This window comes from Pleurodeles waltl, chromosome 9 (assembly GCF_031143425.1).
Source record: "Pleurodeles waltl isolate 20211129_DDA chromosome 9, aPleWal1.hap1.20221129, whole genome shotgun sequence".
Classification (NCBI taxonomy): domain Eukaryota; kingdom Metazoa; phylum Chordata; class Amphibia; order Caudata; family Salamandridae; genus Pleurodeles; species Pleurodeles waltl.
The window spans coordinates 974,730,906-974,742,995 of NC_090448.1; the positions used below are offsets into that span (position 1 = coordinate 974,730,906).

The 12,090-nt window shown below is 42.0% G+C and overlaps 1 protein-coding gene across 1 annotated transcript in view; it reads left to right on the plus strand.

The window, feature by feature from the left end:
- Window positions 1-12,090, plus strand: part of POMT2 (protein O-mannosyltransferase 2) — a 331,358-nt gene that overhangs the window by 124,293 nt on the left and 194,975 nt on the right. The window contains exon 6 of the mRNA XM_069208415.1: window positions 9,036-9,195. Within this exon, the coding sequence (XP_069064516.1) occupies window positions 9,036-9,195 (160 nt within the window). The remainder of the gene's footprint in view (window positions 1-9,035; window positions 9,196-12,090) is intronic.

Here is a 12,090-nt window from a genome sequence, read left to right on the forward strand (position 1 = left end):
ATTCCCTTTCCACCCAAAAACCCATACTCCACCTAAACCCTGCAAATAGCCTTGCCACCCAAAAAACATACTCTCTCTAAACCCTAAGAATACCCTTGCCACCCAAAAACCCATACTCACCCTAAAAATACCCTTGCCACCCAAAACCCATACCTACCCTAAAAATACCATTGCCATCCCAAAACCAATACCCACTCTAAACACTAAAACGACCATTACCACCCAAAAACTCTTACCCACTCTAAACCTATATATATATATATACTGAAAAAAACAAAGGTTACAGGGACATTATAGTTAGGCTCACATTTTAAACGTAAAAGCCTTAGAAATTCACCATTTATAGTTAGAGTTATTTCAAGTAACTATAACTCGCACCCCCACCATGCACAGTTTATTTGTCAAATTTTACTGCACATATTACATTGATATTAGCAATACTGTTATCAAAGATGTCATGAGTGCCATAATTTGAGTAATTAGCAGTTCATGACGAAGGTGCGAGTTATAGTTACCTTTTGGGTGCAAGTTATAGCACTTAAAATAACTCTAACTATAGCTGCTGAATTTCTAAGGTTTTGTACGAGTAAATTCAGAACCTAACTATATTGTCCCTGTAACCTTTTTTTTTTTTTTTTTTTTTTTTACCGCATATTACATATATATGTGTATTTGTGTGTGTGTGTGTGTGTGTATATATATATATATATATATATATATATATATATATATATATACTGAAAGAAACAAAGGTTGTAGGGATGTTCTGGTTAGTGTGCGTAGAACATGTTACACTAACTAACATCCATGTAATCTTTGTATTTTTCCAGTGAATTTCTATGTTTTTAAAAAAATTCTATTTCCTAACTATAACGTCCCTGTAACATTTGTTTTTTTCAGTGAATTTCTATGTTTTATTTTTTATTTTTCTTCCTGACTATAACATTTTTTTAACCTATTCCATCCCTCGGAATCGTGCCCCTGTTCATAAAATAGCAGCCACAACTTTCTGAACAGGTTGCGGCCAGCCAATCACAGTAGTCCTTGTGGCACGAGGATTCAGTAGGGGTCACAAATCCTTTGCGTCACTATATATACAAATTTGGATTTCCTTGTGTTTCTCAAAAACTACTGAACGGATTTACACCAAATAACAAAAAATGCTCTTTCTGGACCAGCAGCTTCATTTCTGCCAAATTTGGAGTAATGCCGTCCAGTGGTTTTTGCACTATCACTGTTCAATTTTGCCTATGGGAATTAACATTGTAAACACTCTAAATTTCACCCCCCCTTTATCTCTGCCCCCGCTTCATGGATCACCCCAAAACTTTCCAGACAGCAGCCTACGTGACTGTCAAATATATATATATATATATGTTTGGTGGCATGTGTAGCTGCAGATACACATGCTGTGCATTATACTTCTGCCATCTAGTTTTGGGCTCGGAGTATTACAAGTTGTTTTTGTTCGAAGTGTTTTCGAGTCACGAGATCGAGTAACTCCTCCTCTTCGGTTCCATTGTGCATGGGTATCGACTCCATGTTAGATTGCTTTCTTTCCTCTGTCGGGTTCGGACGTGTTTCCTCTTGCTCCGAGATTTCGATTTGGAAAACTTTGAAAACGCTTTATTTTCATCGGTATTGTATCGATCGGGTTTACATCTTCCATCGACACATCGGTACCGTCGGAGAAGACAACTCTACTCGCCCTTTGGGGCACGCGTGCCCAACTCGGGCCTAGTCGGGCCGACCACGTGGAAGCCTCATGGATCGGACTCCATTCCGGTTCTGTCCATGCAAAATATCCTTATACAGGCCAACATCTTGTCTGTAATCTTTGCCTTTCCCCAGATCATCGTGAAGAAAATTGTGAGGCCTGTCGATCCTTCCATTCCAAAAAGACTCTTCAAGACAGCAGGGCATGAAGACTCGAGATGGCATCCAGAAGCACCGAACATCTCGACGTGGAGGAGGAAGAAATCATGCAGACAGCAGTCTCCGTTCGAGGTTCCAACTCCAAACAGGAATCCGAGGAGGCTAGACTGGTCACTGCGGGACAACATGTGAGTACGCCTGCCCCTGTACCCGCACAAAAACATAAGGCCTTTGGTACGCCACTGCCAGAAGGCCATGGCTTGGCCTGAAAAAAGACTACCGGTGACCAAACTACCAGTTCGGCACTGAAAAAGGCCACTCCTCACAAAACATCAGAGGCAATAAAGGGCTCCATGTCCGACTCGAGCAAACACCATTTTTCGGAGTCGAAGATTCGGAAATCCCTTTCCGAGCCGAGGTCATCCACCGCATCATCTTTTTCGATACCGAAAAAGCCTGCTTCGGAGTCGAAAAGGCCAGCATATACAGAGGAGCATGGACTTTCAAAGAGACTAAGAGAAAGCCACAAAACCTCTGAAGAGGAGTATCAAGTACAACCAATACTTGAAGTTATGGACGAAAGGCAAGCCAGGATTTATATCCCTAAAGAAACAGGCAGGATCCTAACAGCACCTCCTCTAAAACCAAAGAGAAAGTTAGCCTTTCAGGAGGAATTGGACACAATGCAGCCTCCAGCTAAAGTGCCAAAGCCGAAGGAGAAACCACCACCTCCTCAGTTTTCTCCTCCTTATTCTCCTCCTCACTCTCCACACCTGCCTACCTCTCCTCCTACTAGTCCTACACCAGTGCAGTCACCCACACACTCTTTAGACTCACAACAGGACAATATAGATCATTGTGATCTTTATGATCCAGATCCCATTCCTAGCAATGACCCAGACAGCTATCCCTCTAAGCCTTCACCACCTGAAAATAGCACTGTGTACAATCAGGTTTTAGCTAGGGCTGCAGCATACCATGGGGTCACCATGCATACTGAACCACTGGAAGAGGATTTTTTGTTTAATACTCTATCCTCATCACATTCAAAATACCAGTGCCTCCCCATGCTCCCAAGCATGTTAAAACACGCAGATCAAATATTCAGTGAGCCGGTTAACGCACGTATAATAACGCCCATGATAGAGACGAAGTACAAACCTCCTCCCTCTGTTCCTGATTACATAACACACCAACTACCTCCAGATTTGGAAGTGGTCAGCGCTGCCAGAAAAAGGATGTGGCAGGGAAGAGAGTTGCATCACAGGCAGCGAGTCAGTGGAGGATAGCTAACTCACAAGCACTGTTAGCTAGATACGACAGGGCCCATTGGGATGAGATGCAAGATATAATTCAGCATTTCCCCAAAGAACATCAGAAGAGGGCACAACAAGTAGTGGAAGAAGGGCAAGCCATTACAAATAATCAAATTCGATCTGCCCTAGATGCAGCAGACACCGCTGCTAGAAGTGTCAATACTGCAGTGACAATACGTAGGCATGCATGGCTCAGGTCTTAGGGTTTTAAACCCGAAATACAGCAAGCTGTGTTAAATATGCCTTTCAATAAGAAACAACTTTTTGGCCCAGAGGTTGACACAGCCATTGAAAAATGACGCAAAGATTCAGACACCGCAAAAACAATGGGTGCACTATACTCCACACCATACAGGGGATCCTTTCGGAGACTGCAGTTTCAAAGTGGATTTAGACCACAGACAACAGAGGCATCCACATCGCAGGCAAAACCAACCTAGCAACCACAATACCAACGAGGTGGTTTTAGGGACACATATAGGGGGCAGTATCCCAGAAATAGAGGGAAATTTCAGACCTCTAAACAACCTCCACAGCACCCTAAGCAGTGGCTTGTCTCATCCCCTTCCACTCCACACCTCTCCTGTGGGGGTAAGACTACAACAGTTCCACACAAATTGGCAAAACATTACCACAGACAATTGGGTACTATCAATTATCCGCAATGGCTATGGCCTGGAATTGATACAAACTCCCCCAATCATTCCGCCAAGGTCACACAAACTATCCACAGAACACATCGGTCTGTTACAGGAAGAAGTCCAATCTCTATTACTCAAACAAGCAATAGAATCCGTACCACAAGCTCAAATAGGAACAGGAGTTTATTCGCTATATTTCCTCATTCCGAAAAGAGATGGCACCTTCAGACCAATATTAGATCTCAAGACCCTCAATCTTTACATCCTGTCAGAACATTTTCATATGGTATCTCTACAAGATGTTATCCCACTACTCCAAAAACACGATTTCATGGCAACGTTAGACCTCAAGGATGCATATTTTCATATACCCATCCACCCTGCATGCAGAAAATATCTCAGGTTCGTCATTCAAGGTAAGCACTATCAGTTCAAAGTGTTACCCTTTGGAATAACAACAGCTCCAAGGGTATTCACAATGTGCCTAGTGGTAGTCGCAGCCTAACCAAGAATACAACATATACACGTCTTTCCATATCTAGACGATTGGCTAATAATATTAAACAGTCATACGCAGTGTCAAAACCATACGCATTATGTAATACAAACCTTGCACATGCTAGGGTTCTTAATAAATTACCAAAAGTCGCATCTACAACTGCCACAAATACAACAGTATTTGGGTGCAATACTAAATACTCAAAAGGCACTAGCATGTCCAAATATGCAAAGAATACAAGCATTCCAAAATATAATCACACAGATACAAACAAATCAACGGTACACTGTCAGATTTGTCATGAAGATTTTAGCTACACATAAATCACTTAGAGTTGTTAGCTGTCTTCCTAGCACTCAAAGCTTTTCAGCCTCTTATCACACAGAAGAATGTCCTTATCAAAACAGACAACATGACAACCATGTATTACCTAAACAAACAAGGAGGGACACATTTGTCCCAACTCTCCCTTCTAGCCCAAAACATTTGGAAATGGGCAATCCACTACCAAATTCACCTGCTAGCACAATACATTCCAGGGATACACAACCAATTGGCAGATGTTCTCAGCAGAAATCACCAACAAACATACGAATGGGAGATTCACCATCAAGTACTTCAAAAATACTTTCAACAGTGGGGAACACCAAACATAGATCTGTTCGCCACAAGCGAAAACGCAAAATGCCAAAACTTCACATCCAGACACCCACATCCCCTATCCAAGGGCAATGCTCTACGGATCAATTGGTCAGGGATATTTGCTTACGCTTTTCCCCCTCTCCCACTTATTCCGTTTCTAGCCAACAAGTTGCGTCATAATTCACTCAGTATGATACTCATAGCACCAACGTGGGCCCGCCAACCGTGGTACACAACATTGTTAGACCTGTTAGTAGTACCACAGTCCAAACTCCCAGACCGACCAGATCTGTTGACACAAAACAAAGGACAAATCAGGCACCCAAATCCTAAAACACTCAATCTAACGATTTGGCTCTTGAGGTCATACAATTTGGATATTTACAACTCCCATCAGAATGTATTGAGGTTATTAAGCAAGCAAGAAAACCCACTACTAGACAGTGCTATGATAACAAATGGAAAAGATTTGTATATTACTGTCAATCTAAACAGATTGCCCCTCTTACAGCATCAATACAAGATATTGTATGCTATTTACTCCATTTACAAAAATCAAATTTAGTATTCTCTTCCATAAAAATACATCTTTTTGCAATTTCTGCATATTTACAAAATATACAGCACAGCTCCTTATTTAGAGTTCCTGTTATTAAAGCTTTCATGGAAGGTTTAAAATGCATCATTCCACCCAGGACACCTCCAGTTCCCTCTTGGAATTTAAACATAGTGCTTACACGACTTATGGGCCCACCATTTGAACCTATGCACTCATGTCAAATGCAATTCTTAACATGGAAGGTTTCCTTCCTAGTTATAATTACGTCTTTACGAAGAGTAAGCAAAATACAAACCTTCACTATTGAAGAATCGTTCTTACAGGTACACAAGCATAAAGTTGTACTAAGAACAAACCCCAAAGTTTTGCCAAAGGTTGTCTCGCTTTTTCATATAAATCAAACAGTGGAACTACCAGTCTTCTTCCCACAGCCAGATTCTGTGGCAGAAAGAGCTCTACATACATTAGACATTAAAAGAGCTCTAATGCACTATACAGACGGAACAAAACCATTCAGAAAGACTAAACAACTGTTTGTAGCTTTCCAAAAATCTCATACAGGTAACCCCATATCAAAACAAGGGTTGGCAAGATGGATTGTATGATGCATCCAGACATGCTACGTTAAAGCCAAAAGACAACTCTTAGTTACTCCTAAAGCACATTCTACAAGGGAAAAAGTTGCTACAATGGCTTTTTTAGGAAATCTACCAATGGCAGAAATATGCAAAGCAGCTACTTGGTCAACACCACATACATTCACTAAACACTACTGTGTAGATGTTTTAGCAAGACAACAAGCCACAGTAGATCAAGCTGTACTCAGAACATTATTTCAAACAACTTCAACTCCTACAGGCCAACCACTGATTTTATGGGAGGACAAACTGCTTTGTAGTCTGTGCACTGCATGTGTATCTTCAGCTACTCATGCCACCGAACGGAAAATGTCACTTACCCAGTGTACATCTGTTCGTGGCATGTTCTGCTGCAGATTCACATGCACCCTCCCACCTCCCCCGGAGCCTGTAGTCGTTTAAGTTAAAAACATTTGTACATGTGTGTGTGTATATATATATATAGATTTGCATTAGCATGGACCTCTCTTTTCTTTTCACCTATATACTCTATCACTCCTACCTTACCATCTGCGGGAAAACAATCTAACATGGAGTCGATGCCCATGCGCAATGGAACCGAAGAGGAGGAGTCACTTGATCTTGTGACTCGAAAACACTTATTAGAACGAAAACAACTTGTAACACTCCAAGCCCAACACTAGATGGCAGAAGTATAATGCACAGCATGTGAATCTGCAGTGGAACATGCCACGAACAGATGTACACTGGGTAAGTGACATTTTCCATATATATATATATATATATATATATATATATATATGTACGTATATATATATACGTACCTGCAAAATACTTACAAATACATGGAAACTTTTTGCCACGAATATGCTTCTACATTTCACACCTCTTACAATGACATTCGTTGTAAAGGTATAATCGTGGTGAAATATTTAGTTGTTAAAACAGTCGTTGTAAAGACTTTAGTTATAAAGCCTTAGTTGTAAAGGCTTCCGTGGTTCTTGTTTAATTAATAATGCTGTTTCCTTGTCAAAACATTAAAGAGAAACAATATAACATGTCAGTACAGAGGAGAGAGACTGGCAAAGACATCCGTAGAAACAGACCACTGCTGTGGTATTTTAGTTGGAATAGTAAAAAGAAGGAGAAAGAAAGGAAACACTTGACGTATCTGGTTGGTCATTCCAGCCCTTTTCATTTAGTTTACTGATGAGATTATATATGGGAACTACTAGGCTAAGACTGGTCAGATTCAGTTTTCAACATATGACCTTCAAATGAAACGCTGTCTAGCCTTATTTCAAACTGCCTCACCAGTAGGTGTACTCAGCTTTAGAAGGAATGGAAATTAATGTGACAGTTAATGCGTTCTGCAAGCTTTCGGTTGAACAGTATATGCAAAAGGACAGACTTTTGCATCTCGTGGGGTTTGGAGGTGGGAGATCAGTTGTCTGGTGGTTTCAAAGAAACATAGTGAGCTTAAGCAACAAATAAATGTTCCAAAGAATCATCATACATTTTCTGACTTCTTGCCAGTTTATTTTACTATTGAGAGTTTGTCAATCCATTGGTAACCTGCAGCAAAAACCACCGTACCTAGGTAGATCTGTCCATCTGAATCAGGTAATCCGCAACATGCTACCCTGGGAGGCATTTTTCTGTCCTGAGTTTCTCTTACCTAACATCCTGATGCTTCTGGTCTGCTGAAATGAAGCGCATCATATGTAAAACACTGAAGCAAATAAGTGCATGAAATGACAGGCTCAGATCAACAAGTCTCCGTACCATATACTCAGAGCACAGGATATAGACTGTGAAGGACTCCAGTCTCATAAAAATGCATCACCTTCACTCCATTACCACAGCATAATTCAATTAATTTTTGCAGTCAAGTGCGTAGTGCACCATCTGCTATACCAGCTTAAGCAGGAGTTCTACTGAGGCAGATTAAATTGTTTTATGGCCATTCTTAACATTTATCTTGGCTTGCATGTCACCGCAAGCCACAAGTTAAAACTAATAGATTCCACAAGAATAAATTATGACAATGTAACTGTGGGGCGGGGAAGCAAAAAACCTTTGTAAAAGCAGTCAAAAACGGTGACAGAGAGAAAGGCAAAATATTAATATGACAAGGGAAAATGTTAAAGGCCAATGGAGTGGGGCAGCTCAAAGGACAGCAACTAAAATGCAAATATGAAGGAACAAAAAACGAAACTATGAGGCCACAAATGAACACTGGAAATAAGGGAAAAGGTGTAATCAATGAAAATGAGGGAAGAAAAGGATGAAGGAGAAAATACAAGATTAAAGAAATGAAAAAGAGAAAAGGAAAGAAAGAACTAAAGCAGAAACTATAATGAAGAAATGTAAAATGAAGGGATGGGCGATTGAAAGAAAAAAGAACAAGAATTAATGAACGGAAGGTATACAAAAAGGAGAGATGCAAAAATCTGTGAAAGACTGCCTGGAGCAACATAAGAATAAATGGCTAGAAAGATAGAAAGATAGAAAAAAGGACTGAGGGAATGAGAGACTAGACAGAAGGAAAGAAAGATGAAAACAAAGAATGAAATATATGTAAAGCAAACACAGATGATAGAAAGAAAGATGATGGATAGGTTTAAGGAGAGAAATAAGTCAATAGAGGTAAGAGTGTAGTTTTTGGCCAAATCCCTTCAAAATCATGCTGTGATATTTATCATTTTGCATCGTTTTCTGCAAATTTTCCCCAGGGTTAGAATTCCCATGACACTTCATAGGTAGTGTTGGGATTGCTCACTTTATGCACTCATTTATGGCTATATATGGGTCAAAGTGGGGGCTATTTTATTTTTCTGGCTACTCCTTTGTTTGCAGTCTAACACTTGTCACCATTTTCAGACTTTTTCTATGTTCTTTCAGGCCATTCACCTACACCTGGTGGTGTTGGTTGCTTCTGACTGGTGTTAATCTTGCTGGTGCCTTGGGAGTAAAGTTTGTTGGGCTATTTGTGGTCTTGCTGGTTGGACTGAACACACTGAATGACCTCTGGAAACTTCTGGGGGACATGAGCGTCACATTGGTAAGTTCAAGTGTAATTTATAGAGTTGTTTGTTCCTCATCTTTTTCTTTTGATTACATCTTATTTCTGTTATCTGGTGGTCCAGTGGCCCATCCCTGTATAGCAATTCATTTACATGAAATAGTGTTTGTGCTCCCATAATAAAACAAGCTGGAACCATGTTTTTTGCAGAAGGGGTAGATGAAGGGCTTTACATACCTAACTTCCGTTGTTTCCACATTCTGACTTGTTTTGTGCATGCCACTTTTTGTTATGATTCTGGATGGTTGATAGTGATAGGTTAAGTAGAGAGATGTGCAGCTACAGTTGTCCATACCATCCAGTTGACTGGTGTAATCTTCATTGTTGTTCATATAAGGTTTCAGAGTCTCGATATGAAGGTAGTCACTTGCTATGATTGTAATAGATAATTGTCATTTGTGAACACCTCTCATTTTAGAAGCCTAGACCTCTATTTTTACACAGTTCCTTCAGTTTGTGAGGCAAAAGAAAATGTTCGACAACTTAATTTAAACTAAGTCCCAATCAAGCACTCCATAGTTCAGCTATCACCCTTTAGGTGAGTCATTGAAACTGTTTAAAGAATCCACAGTTTTCGGCCACAGAAATCATTTTATTTACCTCTCCTTTATTGGGAGGGGTCTGCATATGTCAACAACAAGCTCTACAGTAATCTGTTTCCTTATGTGTACCTTGCATTAAAGTGTGTTACTCTTGCCGCTTTAAAAAAAAAAAAAAAAAAAAGACTAATCTTCGAGAACACTGGTGTCATTGCTTTTAGTGGCTGCTGTGCTACTTTTATACATCCTTTTGTAGTGCAGACTCGGTAAACATGTTTTTTAGCTTTTCAGCTGCTGATCTTAATGTATTGTGAGAGAATTTGGAGACAGTCAGAAGTCCTTTTCCTAATTGGGTAACATGGCTTTCACTACTAAGCTGTGAATTAGTGTAGAAGAATATTTCTGAATACTCTAGGCACTGATCTCATGTTGGGTGGTGGGCAGGACGAAAAGTCATGGCTGAAAAGACAATCTGAAGATGGTGATGAGGCAGAGAAGTTTTTGATTCCTTTCACCAGAAACCACTAACAAAGTTTTTCATATGTTTTTACCTATGTGTATGTGTAGGAAAGTACCATCTTGCCTGGCATGTTACCCCCATATTTCACTGTATGTATGTTGTTTTAGTTGTATGTGTCACTGGGACCCTGCCAGCCAGGGCTCCAGTTCTCATAAGTGTGCCCTGTATGTGTTACCTGTGTGATGACTAACTGTCTCACTGAGGCTCTGCTAACCAGAACCTCAGTGGTTATGCTCTCTCATTTCTTTCCAAATTGTCACTAACTGGCTAGTGACCAATTTCACCAATTTACATTGGCATACTGGAACACCCTTATAATTCCCTAGTATATGGTACTGAAGTACCCAGGGTATTGGGGTTCCAGGAAATCCCTATGGGCTGCAGCATTTCTTTTGCCACCCATAGGGAGCTCTGACAATTCTTACACAGGCCTGCCACTGCAGGCTGAGTGAAATAACGTCCACGTTATTTCACAGCCATTTACCACTGCACTTAAGTAACTTATAAGTCACCTATATGTCTAACCTTTACCTGGTAAAGGTTGGGTGCTAAGTTACTTAGTGTGTGGGCACCCTGGCACTAGCCAAGGTGCCCCCACATTGTTCAGGGCAAATTCCCCGGACTTTGTGAGTGCGGGGACACCATTACACGTGTGCACTATACATAGGTCACTACCTATGTATAGCTTCACAATGGTAACTCCGAACATGGCCATGTAGCATGTCTAAGATCATGGAATTGCCCCCCCAATGCCATCCTGGCATTGGTGAGACAATCCCATGATCCCCCGGGTCTCTAGCACAGACCCGGGTACTGCCAAACTACCTTTCCTGGGGTTTCACTGCAGCTGCTGCTGCTGCCAACCCCTCAGACAGGTTTCTGCCCTCCTGGGGTCCAGCCAAGCCTGGCCCAGGAAGGCAGAACAAAGGACTTCCTCAGAGAGAGGGTGTTACACCCTCTCCCTTTGGAAAAAGGTGTCAGGGCTTGGGAGGAGTAGCCTCCCCAGCCTCTGGAAATGCTTTGATGGGCAGAGATGGTGCCCATCTCTGCATAAGCCAGTCTACACCGGTTCAGGGATCCCCCAGCCCTGCTCTGGCGCGAAACTGGACAAAGGAAAGGGGAGTAACCACTCCCCTGACCTGCACCTCCCCTGGGAGGTGCCCAGAGCTCCTCCAGTGTGCTCCAGACCTCTGCCATCTTGGAAACAGAGGTGCTGCTGGCACACTGGACTGCTCTGAGTGGCCAGGGCCAGCAGGTGACGTCAGGGACTCTTTCTGATAGGCTCTTACCTGTGTTGCTAGCCTATCCTCCTTCCTAGGTAGCCAAACCTCCTTTTCTGGCTATTTAGGGCCTCTGCTTTGGGGAATTCTTTAGATAACGAATGCAAGAGCTCATCAGAGTTCCTCTGCATCTCTCTCTTCACCTTCTGCCAAGGAATCGACTGCTGACCGCGCTGGAAGCCTGCAAAACCGCAACAAAGTAGCAAAGACGACTACTGCAACCTTGTATCGCTGATCCTGCCGCCTTCTCAACTGTTTTCCTGGTGGTGCATGCTGTGGGGGTAGTCTGCCTCCTCTCTGCACTAGAAGCTCTGAAGAACTCTCCCGTGGGTCGACGGAATCTTCCCCCTGCAACCGTAGGCACCAAAAGACTGCATCACCGGTCCTCTGGGTCCCCTCTCAGCACGACGAGCGTGGTCCCTGGAACTCAGCAACTCTGTCCAAGTGACTCCCACAGTCCTGTGACTCTTCAGTCCAAGTTTGGTGGAGGTAAGTCCTTGCCTCCCCACGCCAGACTGCATTGCTGGGTACCGCG